This window comes from Taudactylus pleione, unplaced genomic scaffold, assembly GCF_031769625.1.
Source record: "Taudactylus pleione unplaced genomic scaffold, aTauple2 ptg000671l, whole genome shotgun sequence".
Lineage (NCBI taxonomy): Eukaryota > Metazoa > Chordata > Amphibia > Anura > Myobatrachidae > Taudactylus > Taudactylus pleione.
Genome location: NW_028285073.1, coordinates 7,742,191 through 7,759,898, shown reverse-complemented (window position 1 = coordinate 7,759,898; position 17,708 = coordinate 7,742,191). Strand labels below are relative to the sequence as shown.

The following is a 17,708-nucleotide window of genomic DNA, read 5'->3' as shown; positions in this document are numbered from 1 at the left end:
CAGATGGACACCGGGTGGAGTGGTTTGGCTTCAGCAGCGGAATATCCTCAGTCCTTGTCTCTCTGTGCCTGATTCAGACCCGGTCGCAAGCGCTGTGCGCTTGCAACCGGGTCGATGGTGGGACAGTGCGCATGTGCGAGACCCGGATAGCGATGGGCACTCCATCGCTCCAGGTCTCGCAACAAAGGGGGCGAGCTGTCGATGTTGAGTGACAGCTCGCCCCCTTTGGTGGGCGGGCCGGGGGAGTGGCTGCCCAAACGGAGGCGTTCCCATGTGAACGCCTCCGTTTGGGGGCGGCCCCTCTGACATCACGAGTGATGTCAGTTGGAGAGATTTCGGCTCTGTTAGAGCCGAAATCTCTCTGGGGCTTGCTGCCACAAGACCCTACCACAAGGGTCTCGTCGCAAGCCCGATGGTCGTGATGGTCTTAACCATCGCGACCATCTTCCTGGCCGCTCGCTATAGCTGTGGGTGGTCACCCACAGCTATGCAAGCAGCCATGAGGCCGTTCTAAAAAACCAGAAGGCCGGCCCTGATTCAGAGCGAGCGCTCTGTCAGAGCGTCCGGCTCTGAATCAGGGCCACTGTACAGAGAGAGTGTGCGGCAGACATTACTAGGTGGTATGATTCTGCGCTGGCAACTACTGCACGGTCCCCAACCCCATCCGCCTGTGAAGGGAATATGCAACAATAGAGAACCCAGCTGGAGGCTCGGTGTCGGCCCTGGAGCGCACGTGACAAACTGTGCTTAGTCCGGCTCCTTTCCACCATAAGGTAGAGACGTAACCAAGGCTATGAAAAGTGGTAGCTGGTGGCGGCTTGTAATAAACAGCACTTGACAGCGGGATAGGCACTCAGGTTGGGCTGTGGATGTCAGCAATAAATTGCAGCAGTCTTGTTCCGAACTCTAACGCATTTCTTCCCAATAGGGATTTCTTCAGAGGGGTGTCACGCTATATCAGCAATTTAACATCTTGAGGATATCCTTATCAGGCCAACGAAGGGTGAGAGAACCAGGCTTTTTGTATAAGTACAACAAGTGGTATATATCTAAAGTCCAATATTACCAACAGGTTACTGCTTTTCAGCAGTCTTACTTGGAAAGTACTGTACTACAAACCTCTGTTTATACAAATACTTGTTGGACTATTGTATCTTATTTTAAACAACAAAGTATCTCTGCTGGCTGACTTTGTAATTCTTTACACGGAACAATTAATTACTGTTTTCATTCATAAGGGGATTTGATATTGTTAACGACACTGAGCAGAAACACTGAATGAAATCAAGAACGATTTTGTTCACTGCCGGGAACCCTTCCTCATCCCCGAACATGTTCAACCTCACAATATCGTCAGGTTGGAAGGGAGGTTTGGACGATGAACGATAACTACCAACTACAAACGGGAGCGTGCATTTGTCATTATAGTTCATCGTTTTGGGGCTGAAACTGGACGATTTTTTGGACAACTGAACGATAACGATATTGTTATCATTCAGTCATCCTAAAAATCGCTGCATGTGTGCACAGCATTAGTCCTGAAATCCTTTAAATAATACCACAGGTTAGGCAAAAAATGCTAACCATCATAACATGTTATTTACACTGAAATGACATTTGTGCATTCTAGAGCAGTGGTCCTCAAACTCAGGGCCTGATTCTATCCCGCTCGCAAGCGGGTCGATGGTGGCCCAGTGTGCACTGCGCGTGCGCAAGCCCTGGAGCGAGCGCAAAAAGCACTTGCTCCGTGGCTCACTACAAAAGGGGCGGCGGTCGATGTTGACAATCGCGACCATCATCCTGGCAGCTCGCAATAGCTGTGGGTGGTCACCCACAGCTATGCGAGCGGGCCAGGAGGCCACAACTAAAAAAAACAGCGCCCCTCCCTGATTCAGAGTGAGCGCACGCTTTTTGCGAGCACCTCTGAATCAGGTCCTCAGTTCACATTTTCTAGGTCCCCTGGCAGGAGCACAGGTGTATTAATCACTCATTGACACATTTTAAAAGATCCATAGGTGGAGCTAATTATTTCACTTGTGATTCTGTGAGGAGACCTGGAACCATGCTCTGTTGGGGGTTCTGAGGACCGAGTTTGAGAACCCGGTCTCCAACCTTAATTGGGGTGGGAGCTACTTGAGAAAAATGAGATGTCTTGAAGAGCCACATTTTAATTTTGAAAGCTAAAATTTGGCTAATAACCAAATTTGTCATAGAAAAATAACAATGCATTTATTAATACAGTGATAGAGGGGCCTATTTACTAAGCTTTGAATGGAGATAAAGTGTCAGCCAACCAGCTCCTGACTGTGATTTTTCAAAGACAGCTGCGACCTGGCAGTTGGGAGCTGGTTGGCTGGTACTTATCTCCATCCAAAGCTTAATAAATAGATCCCTTTATCACTGTATTAATAAATGCATTGTTGTTTTTCTATGACAAATTTGGCTACTTGGATTGCAGGCACGAGCCACCCGTGGCTCGTGAGCGACGGGTTGGCGACCGCTGTTCTAGAGCAATGTGTCTTGCAATAATTCATACTTGCCTACTCTCCCGGGAGTCGCGGGAAGCTCACGATTTTTCGGGTAACCCCCGCACCCCCAAAAGAGTAGACAAATCTCCTGTATCGTGTCATTTAGCCCCGCCCCCTTCTCATGGACCCGCGAATCACGGGGTTTTCCTGTAAAGGGGGTGGGGCCTCATGACGGCTATAGTCTGGCCCCGCCCCTCGAAAATGAGAGCAGCAGGTCCTCTTCGGCGGCTCCTGGAAAGGTGCTCTGCAAAGTAGGTAAGTATTCAATAGTTTTATCCTCCATGTAACCTCCCACAGTTAAATACTAAGAGGAGGACATAACCCCTTTAGCGAATACTACAGCCATGGCCAAAAGTTATGAGAATGGCACTGGTATTGGTTTTCACAAAGTTTGCTGCTTCAGTGTTTTTAGACCTTTATGTCAGATGTTACAATGGTATACTGAAGTAACATTACAAGCGTTTCATAAGTGTCAAAGGCTTTTATTAACAATTACATTACGTTTATGCAAAGAGTCAATATTTTGCAGTGTTGACGCTTCTTTTTCAAGACCTCTGCAGTTCGCCCTGGCATGCTGTCAATCAACTTCTGGGCCACATACTGACTGATGGCCGCCCATTCTTGCCTAATCACTGCTTGGAGTTTGCCAGAATTGGGGGTTTTTGTTTGTCCACCCGCCTCTTGAGGATTAACCACAAGTTCTCAATGGGATTAAGGTCTGGGGAATTTCCTGGCCATGGACTCAAAATTTTGATGTTTTGTTCCCCGAGCCACTTAGTTACCACTTTTGCCTTATGACAAGGTGCTCCATCATGCTGGAAAAGGCATTGTTCATCACCAAACTGTTCTTGGGTTGTTGGGAGAAGTTGCTCTTGGAGGATGTTTTGGTACCATTCTTTATTCATGGCTTCTTTATTTTTATAGACAATTGTGAGTGAGCCCACTCCCTTGGCTGAGAAGCAACCCCACACTTGAATGGTCTCAGGATGCTTTTTTGTTGGCATGACACAGGACTGATGGTAACGCTCACCTTTCCTTCTCCGGACAAGTGTTTTTCCAACACTGAAGCAGCAGACTTTGTGAAAACCAATACTTGTGTCATTCTCAATACTTTTGTCCATGGCTGTAGAACGGTTATGTCTCGTTGCTAATTGGGGCCCTAAGTGTCCTTGCTCTGTATCCAGCAATGAGCATGATGCATACTTGCCTACTTTTGAAAAAGCATTTTATTGAGATTGTGAAAGCAACAACAAACTGTTACTTTTCAGAAACTGTATGTAGCTATAGGGATCATTGTGCCTTATAACCAAACAGCTACATAGTGAACGTAAGATGCAATCAGGGAGATGTTAGACTCTTCAGGGAGACAGGGAGATTGCTACTATTTCAGGGAGTCTCCTTGACAATCAGGGAGAGTTGGCAAGTATGGCGTGATGCCAGATATAAACAGCGCAAAGCCTAGTATTGGAAGGTATTCCATCCCACTGGGCTCCTCAGTTGGACATATAATAAAAGTTTGAGTAACGGTCAGTGGGCCTGTTTCAGAGGTGGAAGCAAAACCTGTTGTGACTGCCATTCCACATGCAGCGCATATCTGCAGAACATGTACAAAAGCAGGAACATCGAAAACATCGGTTGCACATCGAACATCTGAGTTCCTAAGTCGCCGGGGTCGCTCTATCTGTGAATGAATTAGCAGCGGCTCACTAAAAAACGGTCCTGACACCCCTGTGTTTCTCTAGCCACCCCTCATTACCTCCTCCAAACGTTGTCTACCTGTCACTCACTTTGCGAATAATCCTCACTGCCTCCTCCGTCGTTAATCCATCGCTGCACGTATTCGCAGTGGCAGAAAAAAAATATACTCCACTGCGTCTGACATCGACAATGCGTCCATCTCTGACTCAGGTGGTGTGTACACAATTGGTGAATTCAATGTACAGATGTGTTCTCATACACTGTTACTTCAGTTGCGCCAAACAGCCCCTCTCTGCGCACCAGGTCCCGTGCGAGTCTGCTAGCGCCTTGTGTTTTTGTTGCATCTTTTTGACCCAAAAATACATCTTAGATTCAATGTGATGCCTCTAAAGCCGCCCATACATGGTGTAAAAGGCACCTTGCGCCACGACTTGTGATCTGACGGCTGACATATCGGGCGGTCCCCACACACGGAGCGATCCGCTGCCCGAACGCCCGAGGCACCCCCCTCCCCCTCGCATAGCGCAGCATGGGATCGTACATCGCATCCCCAGATCAACTTAACCTGCAGTAAGATGCCCACACGCGGTACGATATAGCAGCGATATCGTACCAATCCATCGGATCGGCTGCTTTATTGCACCGTGTATGGGCACCTTAAGACGCACCATGAGACTGAGTAATTTGATATGCGACACTTGTATATCTGTGCGTGACCGGGTCTGAATCTATATACCAAGTGCTACAATGCAGCGGCCGCAGCTTTTCTCCACGCCAAGTTCCATTATGCTTTGTTCACACACTCAGTTGCACACAATTATACAAGTGTCAGCTTATCAGATTAATCAGCGCCGGGACATGGTGCGTCTTAGCCACATCACATTGTGACTAAGACGCAAAAAACACTAAGCGCTAGCACCGAGACCTTGGCGGCTCACTCACACCAGGACACGTCTGTAGAATTGAAAAAGTAAAAGCAGAACACCATAGTGCACACTATGGGATTCTGGCTCGGACGCAGTCACACCCGCCCTTGCATCTTCTGCTGCAATCGCATCTGCGACTTTATGCTAATGCCTCTACAGAGTCCTTCCCTGGTGTACATCCGTGCATCTAACTGTACAAGGACTGGGATGCCCACTCACAGCGTCTACAGATGCTGCATAATCGTAAGGTGAGACTTCATACACACCATCAATTGCACCTTTGAAACTTGGACCATCCCTATGGCAAATGTAGTTTCTCAGTGTGAATATGGCCTCCTATGTGTCTCTGTGAGGAACCTCTTTCAGCGACAGTCCAATGAGATGCATGCTTTTAGCCACCTTCCCTGTTACCTCCAATCCATTGTGTCCCAACTCTTGCCGGGATGGAATGGATGTTGATCGAACTTGTAGGATTTCCTAATACCCTAAGCAGAGGCGCGGAGTCTACCGTATCGGCGGCTATCATCAGGGACCCCGCCGAGGGGGTTTGGGCTTTTGCTGCGCCTGATATGCAGGTCGCAGCCCTCTGACTGGGTCCCTATTGTACGGGGCTGGTGGACACGGGAGGAACTTAGAGCAGACAGTGAGACGTACCTCCGTGGGGCAGAAACGGGTCCGGACCAGACAGCCAACGTGGTGCCACAGGACACAAGGCAACCATGTGATTGCCGCCCGTACAGCCACCACGGTGTCTATTTACTAACTGCCAATGGGGGAAGGGGGCGCCAGTCCCTTAATTTGCCAGAGGTGCTCGGACCCTATATACACCCTTGGCTACTACTGTAATGCCTGGCCTCAGACTGAAGATCACATTAAAACTTAAGTAAAAACTCACATTGCCTATGCTTTTAAATGTTAACACTAATGAGAAGTGTACTAATCCTATAAATATTCTATAAACGTGTGCTGGGCTCATCACATTTATTTCCTGCCAAGTTATTTTGCAGTATAGCAATCCCCCCTCTCCTCAAGTGGCTGCTCTGATCACAGTATTACACATACATGCCGCCAGGGGGCGCGCTGACAGCTCCAAACCACACAACAACACAACACAGTTCTCCATCTGCTTTACACTCACATGCCCCATTTCCGGTCAGGTCCCACAGCCCCGGCCGGAAGTGGGGCATCGTCACCGGCTCTGGAGGAGGACCCTGCCCGTCAGTGGCTGCTGCTGTCTGTGCTTCACAAGGAGTACCAACATGGGAGCTTGAGTGCGCATCTCTTGTTGCTGGGTCGGGACACTACGCCCTACACGGCCCCGGTAGCGATGGCTGCAGCCGTCCAGTAGCCCCCGCTTGGTGAGTGATGACCGCTGACATGACAGGTGTATCGGAGGAGGGGAGGGGGCGCCGGAGGACACTCCCACTAGTGGGTGTAGGTGGGACCCAGCCTGACCTGTCAGATGATGAGTCTGTCCTGGGGTGCACAGGTGTCTGACCACTGCTGGTGTCCCCCTAGGGGATGTCACTGGGGTCACATTGCAGCAGCCTTACCAGGGGGAGAAATGTGCTTTTACTTTCATTATCACACTGGGTATGAGTGTCTCTGCTCTCTATGCTTCTCATCTACACCTGAAGGGCGATTTACTACTCTCAGATTTTTATTTACTTATTTATATGTTTATGTATTTTAATACTTTGGAACAGAGTTGCAACACTTCTAAGATATTAGATTACATGCATTAAATAATGATACTTATTAGTGCAGTATGAGGTGTGGATGTGTCCTCATAGAGAACTTTGTTGCTATATATATATATAATGTATCCTCTTACATCTTTGCCGATCGCGCTACAAACGTGCGCACGCATCGCGCCATGCGGTAACCCGCAGTAGGGTACACTACAGTATGCTATGGCGCGCACTGCGATTGCACCATTCATTCCTAAGGAGTCGCCTGTGTGAACGCAGCGCGTGAATCCGCTCGTGGGCGTACGCCTCCTGCCATGCGTGGCGAGATTTGCCGCTTACGCAACAAAGATGTAGCAGGACACATCTGTATGCATGTTTGTAAGATAATTACAGTAGTGGCATAAAGAGTTATTATTATTATTATTATCCTTTATTTATATGGCGCCACAAGGGTTCCACAGCGCCTTACAAAGTACAGAAACAAATGAGCACACAAGACAAGAGTTATTAACAGTACAGACAAGTACATGATTTATAAACAATGCTGCATAACACCTAAATAAGCAGCAGGGTGTCAGTAACCAAGTTTTAGGTGCCATTGTAAATGAAAAGTAAGGCAAGAAGAAGCACGTGAGGGAAGAGGGCCCTGCTCGTGAGAGCTTACATTCTAAGGGGAGGGTCAGACAAACGGGGGTGACACAGATGGGCTAGATAGTGAGGAAGGAGCATAGAGTAGTGGGTTAGGATGAGCGCTGGAAAGCATTGAGGAAGAAATGGGTCTTGAGAGCCCATTTGAAGATTAAGAGCCAGGAAGCCAAGTGATGGAGGAGTTTTGAACAAAGGCCAGGGAGACAATAAAAGACAGCTACTCGAAGAAGTTGGAAGAGGCAAATGTCATTAGTGTTGAATGGAAAGAATGAGATGGAGGGTTCAGAAGGTAAGACTTGGTAGGAGTGACCCAAGGTTAGCAGGACCCCAAGACCACCACGCTGAAAACCTCCAGGCCAGGGTGTGTGAGAGAATGTGAGGCCCACAAAGGAGATAGCTGCAGGAGCAGTGGTGTCAGATGGGTAAATCCAGGGTTTGGTGATGGCAAGGAGAATCAAGGCGTTGCAGATGAAGTGCTCATGGACGGGGACCAGTTTATTATAGACACAACTGGCTTTTCAGAGGGAACTGGAGAGAGGGACAGAGTTAAGAGGAGAATGAGATTATTAGGGTTGATGTAGTGTGGAGGTGATATTGATCTAGAGCAGGGGATAAGGAGTGTGGGGTTATGTGGCTGGCTTCTCAATAAGCTGCAGCAGGGCATACACCAGATATTTTTTCAGATTCCATGTAAGTCTACGTCTGTGTCTGTGGGTGTGTAAACCAGACCTGTCACCCACTGCACCTTAGACAGGTATCTGCACGTGCGAGACACCAGGAGATATCTGTCCTGTGTACTGTGTGTGCTGCAGTTTTGTTACCTGTCTGCATGAAGTTGGGCGACTTCTGTGTGAATATTGATGGGAAGCGTATTTCTAGGTGCAACTCTCAGCTCACCGCGTAAAGTGCTACATGTAAAGTAATGTCTTCTGTTGGGGCATTTTTAATGAGCGGTTTGGATAAAAAGGTCACTGTTGAGATTTTATAAACCAGTTCAGTGTTTCACCCGAGTGTGTGACATCCTTTGTGTTTTGCTCCTAGGAATCAATCATCTCAATTGCGAGGGATTAATTGCTGCAGTTTAACTGTGTAGTGGAAAGCGCCCACGTGACACCAGCCTTAGTCTGCTGAGTTATTGCTGTCATTAAATTGTCCAGTCTGTGTAAATGTTGATCGTACAGATCTGTCCACATACCTATCCTCAAATCATGCTAAATAGCCATGGACTTTGAGACTTCGCCCAGCCATGTGTTCTGCCAGATTCTTTTTCACAAAATCCAGATGTGTCCTTTTGCATCTTTGGCGCACGCATCATGCCATGCGATTAGCCGCGGCCGCCAAGGTACGCCATGTCGCGCACTGCATTCGCATCATGCAATCCTATGGAGTCGGTATAAACGCAGCACGTGTACTTGTTATATGTATATGTTATGGTTACTCTGCAACTTTATACTAATTCCTTTATGAGAAAAATAATATTCCTAAGTGCATAGGACACTATAAGCGACTTAGGCCCGTAATCAATATTGGAGCGAAAAGTCTGTGCTGGACTTTTCGCTCCACATCGGAGCTTTTCTGGGGATAAAGTATCGGGCGTGTGCCCGCTTTATCCCCGTATTCAATTTGGAGCCTGCGGAAAGGTAAGTATCGGGAAAAATAGGGGAATTTTCGGGAATTCTTCCTCGGACCCCCCTAATGATGTCCAGACATGGGGGATCACTGTGGGTACCCCCGCTTAGCCCTGCAGAATGTGTTCTGCATTTTTAAATAGCCGCGGCGGGTGTTTTTTCCTGACAATGAAGAAGTAATGCAGAAGAGCACTTAGGTTTTTTTTTTTTCGTTTTTAAAAGTGTTCCCATCAAATTTGGGGTACATGAAAATGGGTGCTAGCATATTTTTAAGTCCCTAAACTAATTTTTTAAAAATTCTGCAAAAATGCACCTGCCGCTAATAGCCTATTCTACAAAACACCTGCTGTATACTTACAGAATACTCCTGAACCTATTTCGCTATTTTTAAACACTGTTCCCCATTTTTAATTTTTTTTTTTACCCCACAATTAAAATAATTTTTTTGGGGTGTCCCGATTTTTTTTTTTTTACTTTTTTTGACACAGTTCGTTTTTAGGGGCTATTCCCAGGGGTGCAGGGTATTTTTTTAAAAGCCTGCACCCCTAAACCCCAATTCTGCACTTTTTTTTTGCCATGTAGAACATGGCGAAAACTTATCCCCGTTTTTTTTCAAACACTTTTCGCACCGGGCGAAAAGTCTTTGAAATTGAATCCGGGGATAATTGAAGCATGCAAAAATGATTCAGACTTTTCGCAGCCTAATTGAATACAGGCCTCAGTATGCAGCTATGATGCAAATACAGGAGAAAGTACGGGGTTCGCTATCTGCGGTGGAGCGTGTAAGTCGTGCCATTTTAGCAAAAAAGGAGAGGTGTATGAGGACACATCTGTACCTGTACAAATATCTTTGCTCCCAGGATGTTAATCAAGAGTGAAACTGCAATGTATTATCCATGTATTTGTATATATACAGTTCTTCCAGTAACGTAGCACATTAAGCCGTCCTGCGTCATTGGATGCTGTGTGTATTGTCTGATTTGTATACGGTTTGTGTACTGTAAGTAGCAGGTGGACCTTTATACTTGATGCTGGCTAATTTGTATGTGTTTGTGCTTTTATAAGTAGTAGTTGTTTAAAAGAATGTTGAGCAGGGCTGCGATCTTGAGTCTTCCTTTCACATAGTTACATGGACAAAACCTTTCAAATCCACAATAGATATTTTCCATGGCTAGATGCCTTTTATAAGTGTGTACAAATTGTATTTTGTTTGTATTGTCAGGTATACATTCCCGCATTCCTGTTCGTGTGTCTGTCAGTGTGATGTAAAACACAGGTTTATCAGAGCACCGCTCCCAGGCAGGTTGAAGCCAAAAGCATTGGGCACTCTTACATGTCGTCAGAGACTGTTCCATACAGCTGTTATCTATACCAGAGCTCTGTAGTTTGTCTTTGCTCCCTGGCTGGAATCCGGGAGGTGTGTGAAGCTGCAGAAGGATGAGGACTAGGGGCTTGGTGTGCCCACTCGGCCCAGTCCCAGAGCTTGCATCTTCTTACTGGTAACCCACTTACCATATAGTCTGCAGTAAATTTAAATTAGTCGTTGGTGCTTAGCCACCAAATCACAGGATCTCTGGGAAAGCCTACACCTCCTTGCAGTGACAAGACCGCCACGTAAGTGTAAGCAGGCATTCGTTCTCATTAGTCAGTGATCTAGGACTGTATCGCTGTTTCTCCTGTGTTACTCTGTCTATGGGTAACATAGATCTATACAGTAATATGATCTAACAAGCAATGTGGAAAAGGCTCCATCTGAATAACAGAGGGATCTGATCTGTTATGCTATAGATAGAGACATATATTTGTGTTTGACTCTTGCTTTTTCTTCTCCTTTAGGCGAGCGCATGAGTGGAGGAAAGCCCTGAACAGCGTTCACCTGCCCAGCAGCAGCCATGTTGGAGGGCTTGGTTGCATGGGTTCTCAACACGTACTTGGGAAAATATGTCAACAACCTCAACACAGACCAGCTCTCCGTAGCACTGCTGAAAGGTAACCTAGAGGGATGCTCATATTATGCTTATATAAAGATTGTAGTGCTAGTTGTTACTGATATTATATGTATTACATTGCATTAATCCTACACAGCCATGAAAAAAAATGGGATGTAGTAAAAATACAGACGGCTGGGATGCCCCGACCCGGGACTAAACATAGGCGGCTAAATCCCGACGCCAGCCTACACACCGACGCCGGAATCCCGACCCGGGACTAAACATAGGCGGCTAAATCCCGACGCCAGCCTACACACCGACGCCGGAATCCCGACCCGGGACTAAACATAGGCGGCTAAATCCCGAAGCCAGCCTACACACCGACGCCGGAATCCCGACCCGGGACTAAACATAGGCGGCTAAATCCCGAAGCCAGCCTACACACCGACGCCGGAATCCCGACCCGGGACTAAACATAGGCGGCTAAATCCCGAAGCCAGCCTACACACCGACGCCGGAATCCCAACCTGGGACTAAACATAGGCGGCTAAATCCCGAAGCCAGCCTACATACCGACGCCAGAATCCCGACAAGCACACACTCCCTATCGAAGGTAAGTGGGGTGCCCTTAGCTGTTAGCTGGGGTGCGAGGTGGGAAGGGGTGTATTAGGCACCACGTGGTGTTAGGGTTAGGCTTTGGGGGGGTGGAGATTAGGGTTAGGCACCACAGGGGGGTGGGTTAGGGTTAGGCACTAAAGGGGGACGTTTAGGTTTAGACACTAACCGCGGAGGGTTAGGATGCTGGGTGGGAAGAGTTAGGGTGCAAGAAGTAGGGCCGGCTCTAGGGGTGTTCGACCAGTGCGGTCGCACAGGGGCGCCACCCATAGAGGGTGCACCCCTCCCCAACATCCCGATTTCAGTGGGTGGTCAAATCAGGAGGTTGGGGACCCCCACAGCCGCAGCTCTGCGGCGGTGCCGGACCTCCGGAGTGTGAATGGATGCAACGCGTGCATGCGTGCTGCATCCATTCACTGACTGGAGAGGGCTGGGGGAATCCCAGCCAGTGACGGAGGGCTGGGCTTTACCCCCAGCCTGACGTTATTTGGAGCACGCCTCCTAATGACACTTAGGGGCGTGGCCTCATTACCATAGGCCACGCCCCTAAGTGTCATTAGGAGGCGTGCCCGCGCGATTACAGGGCGCATCCTAACGGGCCGGCACAGGGTGCTCAGACTCCTGGAGCCGGCCCTGGCAAGAAGGGAGGGTTAGGAAGAGAAGGGAGGAGGGTTAGTATACTTACCCGACCCCTGGGATTCAGAGCATCAGGATGCCGCTGTTGGCATTTTGACAGTAGAGACTGCTGGGATATCATACCCAACCCGAAAAAATCTTCCTAGGAGAGGCTTCAGATGCAATATATTTGGACTTAAAGGATATGATCACTTTCAAACATGTGGTTTCTATTATACCTGTAAGACTGGAAAATGCATATTTGTTAGTTGATATAGTACTCCCGTGCTTTCATTTCAGCCTGGCATAGACATTATAATATCACTTATATTCCTTATGTACAGCGTCCTAAACTTTTGAGACAAAGCCCTCTAGAACATGTATTGAAACACAGCCATTAGTATATAAGCTATTAGATAATAGACTTTATTGTTGTCTTGTTTTCCTAAAATCTTTTTCATTAACTCCTATTACCGAAAAACCTCCTGCTTACTGTAAGCTGTCCTGAGTGTTACACTGGGTATACACAGGGTCTGATTCAGAGTTTTGCGCAATGCCGATCTTTACACGCATGCGAGAAAGCCGTACTGCGCACACCCAGAGATTGGTTTGTGATTACGCTTGCACAGGGAATTCACTACTAAAGTGAGTGGTAAGTAGTCAGTGGTGTGGGGAGGTAACGGGTAGGGGGCGTGGATAAGGAAACACAGGCGTCGCAGACCATTCAAGCGTCTTTTTATAAGACATACTGTACATAAATTAGCCATTGCTGTCAGTGTGTCAGGAGAAACGCTGTGTTTGAGACCGGTCAGGCTTCAGGCTGCCCGATCTGCGTTGATGCTCTAGATGTTTACGTGGTTGTACGTCGTCAGACGCATAGGAAAAGCCAGCAGTGTGCGTCCCTATGCTTGGGTAAGCGTTGGTAGACAGCATTTTTTAGCAATTTACCATCTGTGAGAAATCGCAGTTGCCATCGCATTAGCGTAAATCTCTTAATCAGACCTACTATGCGATGTGACATATCTTGGACGCTTAATATACAGCATAACAAAGCAATTCTCCCTCTACCTGTTCTCATTGGAGATACATAGAAAACAAAAACAATGTAATGAAATGGTAAGAGATTTTAGTATCTTTGTTATCCTAGTAGTCCCAATATATTAATAATACCCCTATCTGTTACACTGAAATAGTAAATATAAATAATAATCAGGCGCTAAGTTTGTCTCAGTAAAACACTACCGACCCCTCGTTTATTACAAATTTAAATATGATAACATCAAAAATCCTTCTTTCTTGAATCGCTTTAGTCCGAATTAAAGCAGCAGCGGTGGGGTGGGGTGGGGTACCCTGGGTCCTTCCTAGACTGTCTAGTGGGAGGGGGTGGGGTGGCGTCTCTATTTTTATGGGGTTTCTACATGGAGTGCAAAGTTGCATTGTAATAGCTGGGGAAACAAAATAGCCGAAATAGAGGTAACGTCTGCCGTTAGCGTCTTAGTGGTTTGCGAACGTGCAGCATGGAAATGAATGGACTTTACCCAGGTGCTCTGAATGCTGTGGAATAGAGTCTGCAGCATCCATTGAACCGCTCGGTGATCCAGCTTTAGGCAGAGCATTATACACTCCATAGGTGTGGACGCATAGGATGAGGGGAGTTTTATATTCACACACAGTGCAATTACGTTACTAATGACCGACATAGGGTTTAATGCTTATAAGCAAGGCATCTTATCATTACTAAGGCTGGCTATACACGCTACAATTATCGGGGCGATCCGCCTGATATCGGCAGATCGCCCCAATAATTGTAGCATGTGGGGGGGTGACCGAGGGTTAAATATTGCTCGGTCGGGCATGCAGGATTGTCCAGCATGCCCGTCCAATGCGATAGTTCCCGGTAAACTGTCGGCCGCATCGGGCAGTGTATACCCAGCGTGGCCGACAGACAGACATTTCCTGTGTTCCTTCCTACGGAAGGAACAGGGAAATGTCTCCTCCCCCGGGGGCGGAGCGGAGATGTCGGGCTGATACACTGTGAGAGAAATCTCACAGTGTATGCCGGCGACATCTGCGGCTGGCAGCCGGCGAGATAAAATGTCTGTCGGTCTGACAGGCATTTTATCTGGCCGTGTATGCCCAGCATTAGGCTGTGTTTAGTTTTTAAAACCTTTAATAAAATTTGCTACGTTCATGTTGTTTTTCAAAATAATGTGTGATTTATGTGCTGGCTTTGTTTTTTTTTTTGCTTTTAAATGAAAAGAAGGTAAGAGAAACAAAATAACAAACATTTTTGGAAAAAAAATAGGGTTCTCAGTAGTCTCATCAATTATTAGATCCCTTATGCAAGGGATGGGGAACCTCAGTCCCGGGGGCTGTCTAAGACCTGTGGAATCATTTGGTCTGGCCCTCTGAGCATTTTACTGCTTGCCTCATCTGGCTAGCAGGGTACCTAGAATGACACCCTGCAGCCAGAATCTATGCAGCAGTGCCGCCTGGAGCATCCTTAGGACGCTTCAGACGGTCACACCGCTGCCCTTACAGCGCCCCGGAGCATCCTCAGGATGCTTCGGGCATTGCTGTAATCACCGGTGATTGTTGCCCTGCCCCCATGTGACATCACACTGAGGGGGTGTGGCCTGCATCGGGCCCGTGCATAATGTTATATATATCAAAATGGCCCTCAGCAGAAAAAGGTTCCCCACCCCTGCCCTATGCAGTCTGGGAATCCTTATTTTACTTCTCATTCATCCTGTAAACAGCCTACGATTATGCTAGTACTGCTATTGCTCAACCTTTTTCCTATATTATTTGTAAGATTGTGTTAAAATCTGTTTTACAGTAGTAAAGTTAGCATTGTATAATATATGACAAACTGACAGTGTGCTCATGTGATTATGTTTTATTATGTTATTCAGCACATCCTAATGAATCGTATTAATTGTTCATGTATTGGATTAACCCTGTGAAGTTGTGAGTCGTGGCAATGCCGTTATGTAATAAGGCGAGTACAGTAATGCAGAGATCATGTAGAGTTGTTGTATAATTAGTGCTATTAATGTCTATAGGTGCAGTGGAATTGGAGAACCTGCCATTAAAGAAAGATGCTCTGAAAGAGTTGGAGTTACCGTTTGAAGTGAAAGCAGGTATTGCTGAATGGGAAAGATTTCAAGCTCATACATTGATTCAGAGTTGGGAGCAAATCTAAAAGGAGCAATTTGCACCTGGGTAATACCATTCTGCACTGCAGGCGGGGGCAGATTTAAAATGTGCAGAGAGATTTATGGTTTTGAGGGGGGTGTCCATACTTAATTCTAAGTTTCATTGTACAAATAAAGCTGTCCAGTATTTGAGCCATTATTTTCCCCTGCTTGCAAGGAAATAAGTAATTTACACCTCTTGCACTACGACATGGTTTGTTCCAGGAGCAAATTGCTCCTTATTTGCACCTTTTTTTTTTTTTTTTTCTGTTTATTTGCTCCTAACTCTGAATCAGGGACATTGTTACAATAGTGCGGAAATTAACAACAAAATAGTTGCAGAGCCCTTCTGGTAGTCTTGTTGTTTTGGTTAATGGCAGGGGTCTAATGATGTGGACCCCCCAACACAGTAATGGGGATTTTAAACACATTGTTTTAAAGCTCTTGCATATTGGCTGTTTTTAAGTATGTTTTTTAAGAACAGTCTTTACATTCCGTCTAGATAATATTGACTAATGTCACATGTACGTGGGGTCTCTATGTTCAATATGTTGGGACAGTTTTTATTTTTGTTTTGCAAAAAAATCCAGCACCGATGTCGTTAAATGTATATGTGCAACGATGGAACTTACAAAACAGAAAATAGGGTGGTCTCATCTGGGACCTGTATTTCAACAGGTTGGGGAGAGTGAGGGTTGTTCATTGCCATTTAGAGTGACGCGATTGGTTCTGAGCATCTCATTATTAGTAGCAATAGAAATCCCTTTCGCTTGTGAGCATCTACAAGAGAAGGTGTACAGCACCTTTACTAGAATAAACAGGTTGTGGAATGCAGCTAATATAAACACTTCCGCTACTGTCCACGGTCAGGCTGGTATCATGCAGGCGATTGCTGCATTTGTCTGAGCACTTATTATTAAGTAGCTGGAAAACCTCATTCGTCCTTAAGGTTTCCGATCAATAGATCTATAGTAAAAAGATAGACAATGTGTACATAGACACCAAATGGTACATTGTCAATAGGTCAACAGATGGTTTGTGAAAGACTTCTCCGCGGGAGACTGACAGCGCGCATACGCACAGCGTCCGAGATTCCGCCACCAGACGGAGGCTGCGGGAGAGAGATTGGACGATCTGTTTCCTGCTCGTAAGCCTCTATAGACTTAAAGCAGTTCGAGATGGTGTAAAATAATAGGACCTAACCCTGAAAAGCTTTGCTTTTTGGAGTTTGGTAAATAAGGCTGAGATCATAGTCCCCATTGATAATAATGGAGACTGCGATCTGCAGCGCTAATTAGTACTCTGCCGGCGATTTCTGTGATATCTCCTGCATTGTGCTATTAGTACATAGCAATAATTCATAAAATGATACAGAAACTCCAGTCTTTACATTATTTTATGGAAAAAAAACCTGCTTGTTGTACATGAGCTGTTCATGAGCTGAAAGGTTTATGCCATTGCTGCATTCTAGCAATGCGTGTAAATGCTGTGACTATAATTTTACCTGTACGTCTACCCGTTATGCTGCTGTCTTTCCTCTAGGTTTCATTGGAAAAATAAGGATCCAGATCCCCTTTTACCGCCCACATTTGGATCCTTGGGTAATCTCCGTTTCCAAACTTCACTTAGTTGGGTCTCCTGATAAACAAGAAGATTTTGATGAGTTGAAGGAAAAGTTGTTGGAGAAAGTTCACAAAAAAGCTCTGCTGAAGGCGCTGGAAGAAAAATGGAAGGTAAGTCCGAGTAACCCAGTGGTCAGGGAACAGGGGTAAATTACCCCACATGGGGTAAAAATGAAATTTCTGGGGGTAATGGACGGACAGCCGGGCATGCATATGAATCATTCTATAATATGCATGCCCGGCTGTGCCACAGGGAGGCTCTAAGCTGGACACCCGCTGAGATATTACCAACGGGTGCCCGGCACCTTCCCTGCAGCACCGCGTTAGTCGGAGGCTGGAGTTCTCTTCTGAACTCCAGCTTCCGGCTCTCTCCATGCGCACTATGGGAGAGACGTCATGACGTCTCTCCCGTAGTTCGAGGAGCAGCTGGGCGGACAGGACGGCGGCAGATGCAGGAGCGGGGATTAAGGTAAGTGTTTTTTTTTTTTTTTTTTGTACAAGCGGTACTACAGGGGCATTATAAGGGGGCACTACTGCAGGGGCATAACTATGGGGGCACTACTACAGGGGCATAACTATGGGGGCACTACTACAGGGGCATAACTATGG

The 17,708-nt window shown here is 46.6% G+C and overlaps 1 protein-coding gene across 1 annotated transcript in view; it reads left to right on the top strand.

Moving 5' to 3' along the window:
* Positions 1-6,402: 6,402 nt before the first annotated feature.
* VPS13D (vacuolar protein sorting 13 homolog D) overlaps positions 6,403-17,708 on the top strand; it is a 265,234-nt gene continuing 253,928 nt past the window's right edge. The window contains exons 1-4 of the mRNA XM_088455788.1: positions 6,403-6,510; positions 10,956-11,108; positions 15,346-15,423; positions 17,020-17,210. Of these exons, the coding sequence (XP_088311914.1) occupies positions 11,012-11,108; positions 15,346-15,423; positions 17,020-17,210 (366 nt within the window). The 5' untranslated portion in view covers positions 6,403-6,510; positions 10,956-11,011. The remainder of the gene's footprint in view (positions 6,511-10,955; positions 11,109-15,345; positions 15,424-17,019; positions 17,211-17,708) is intronic.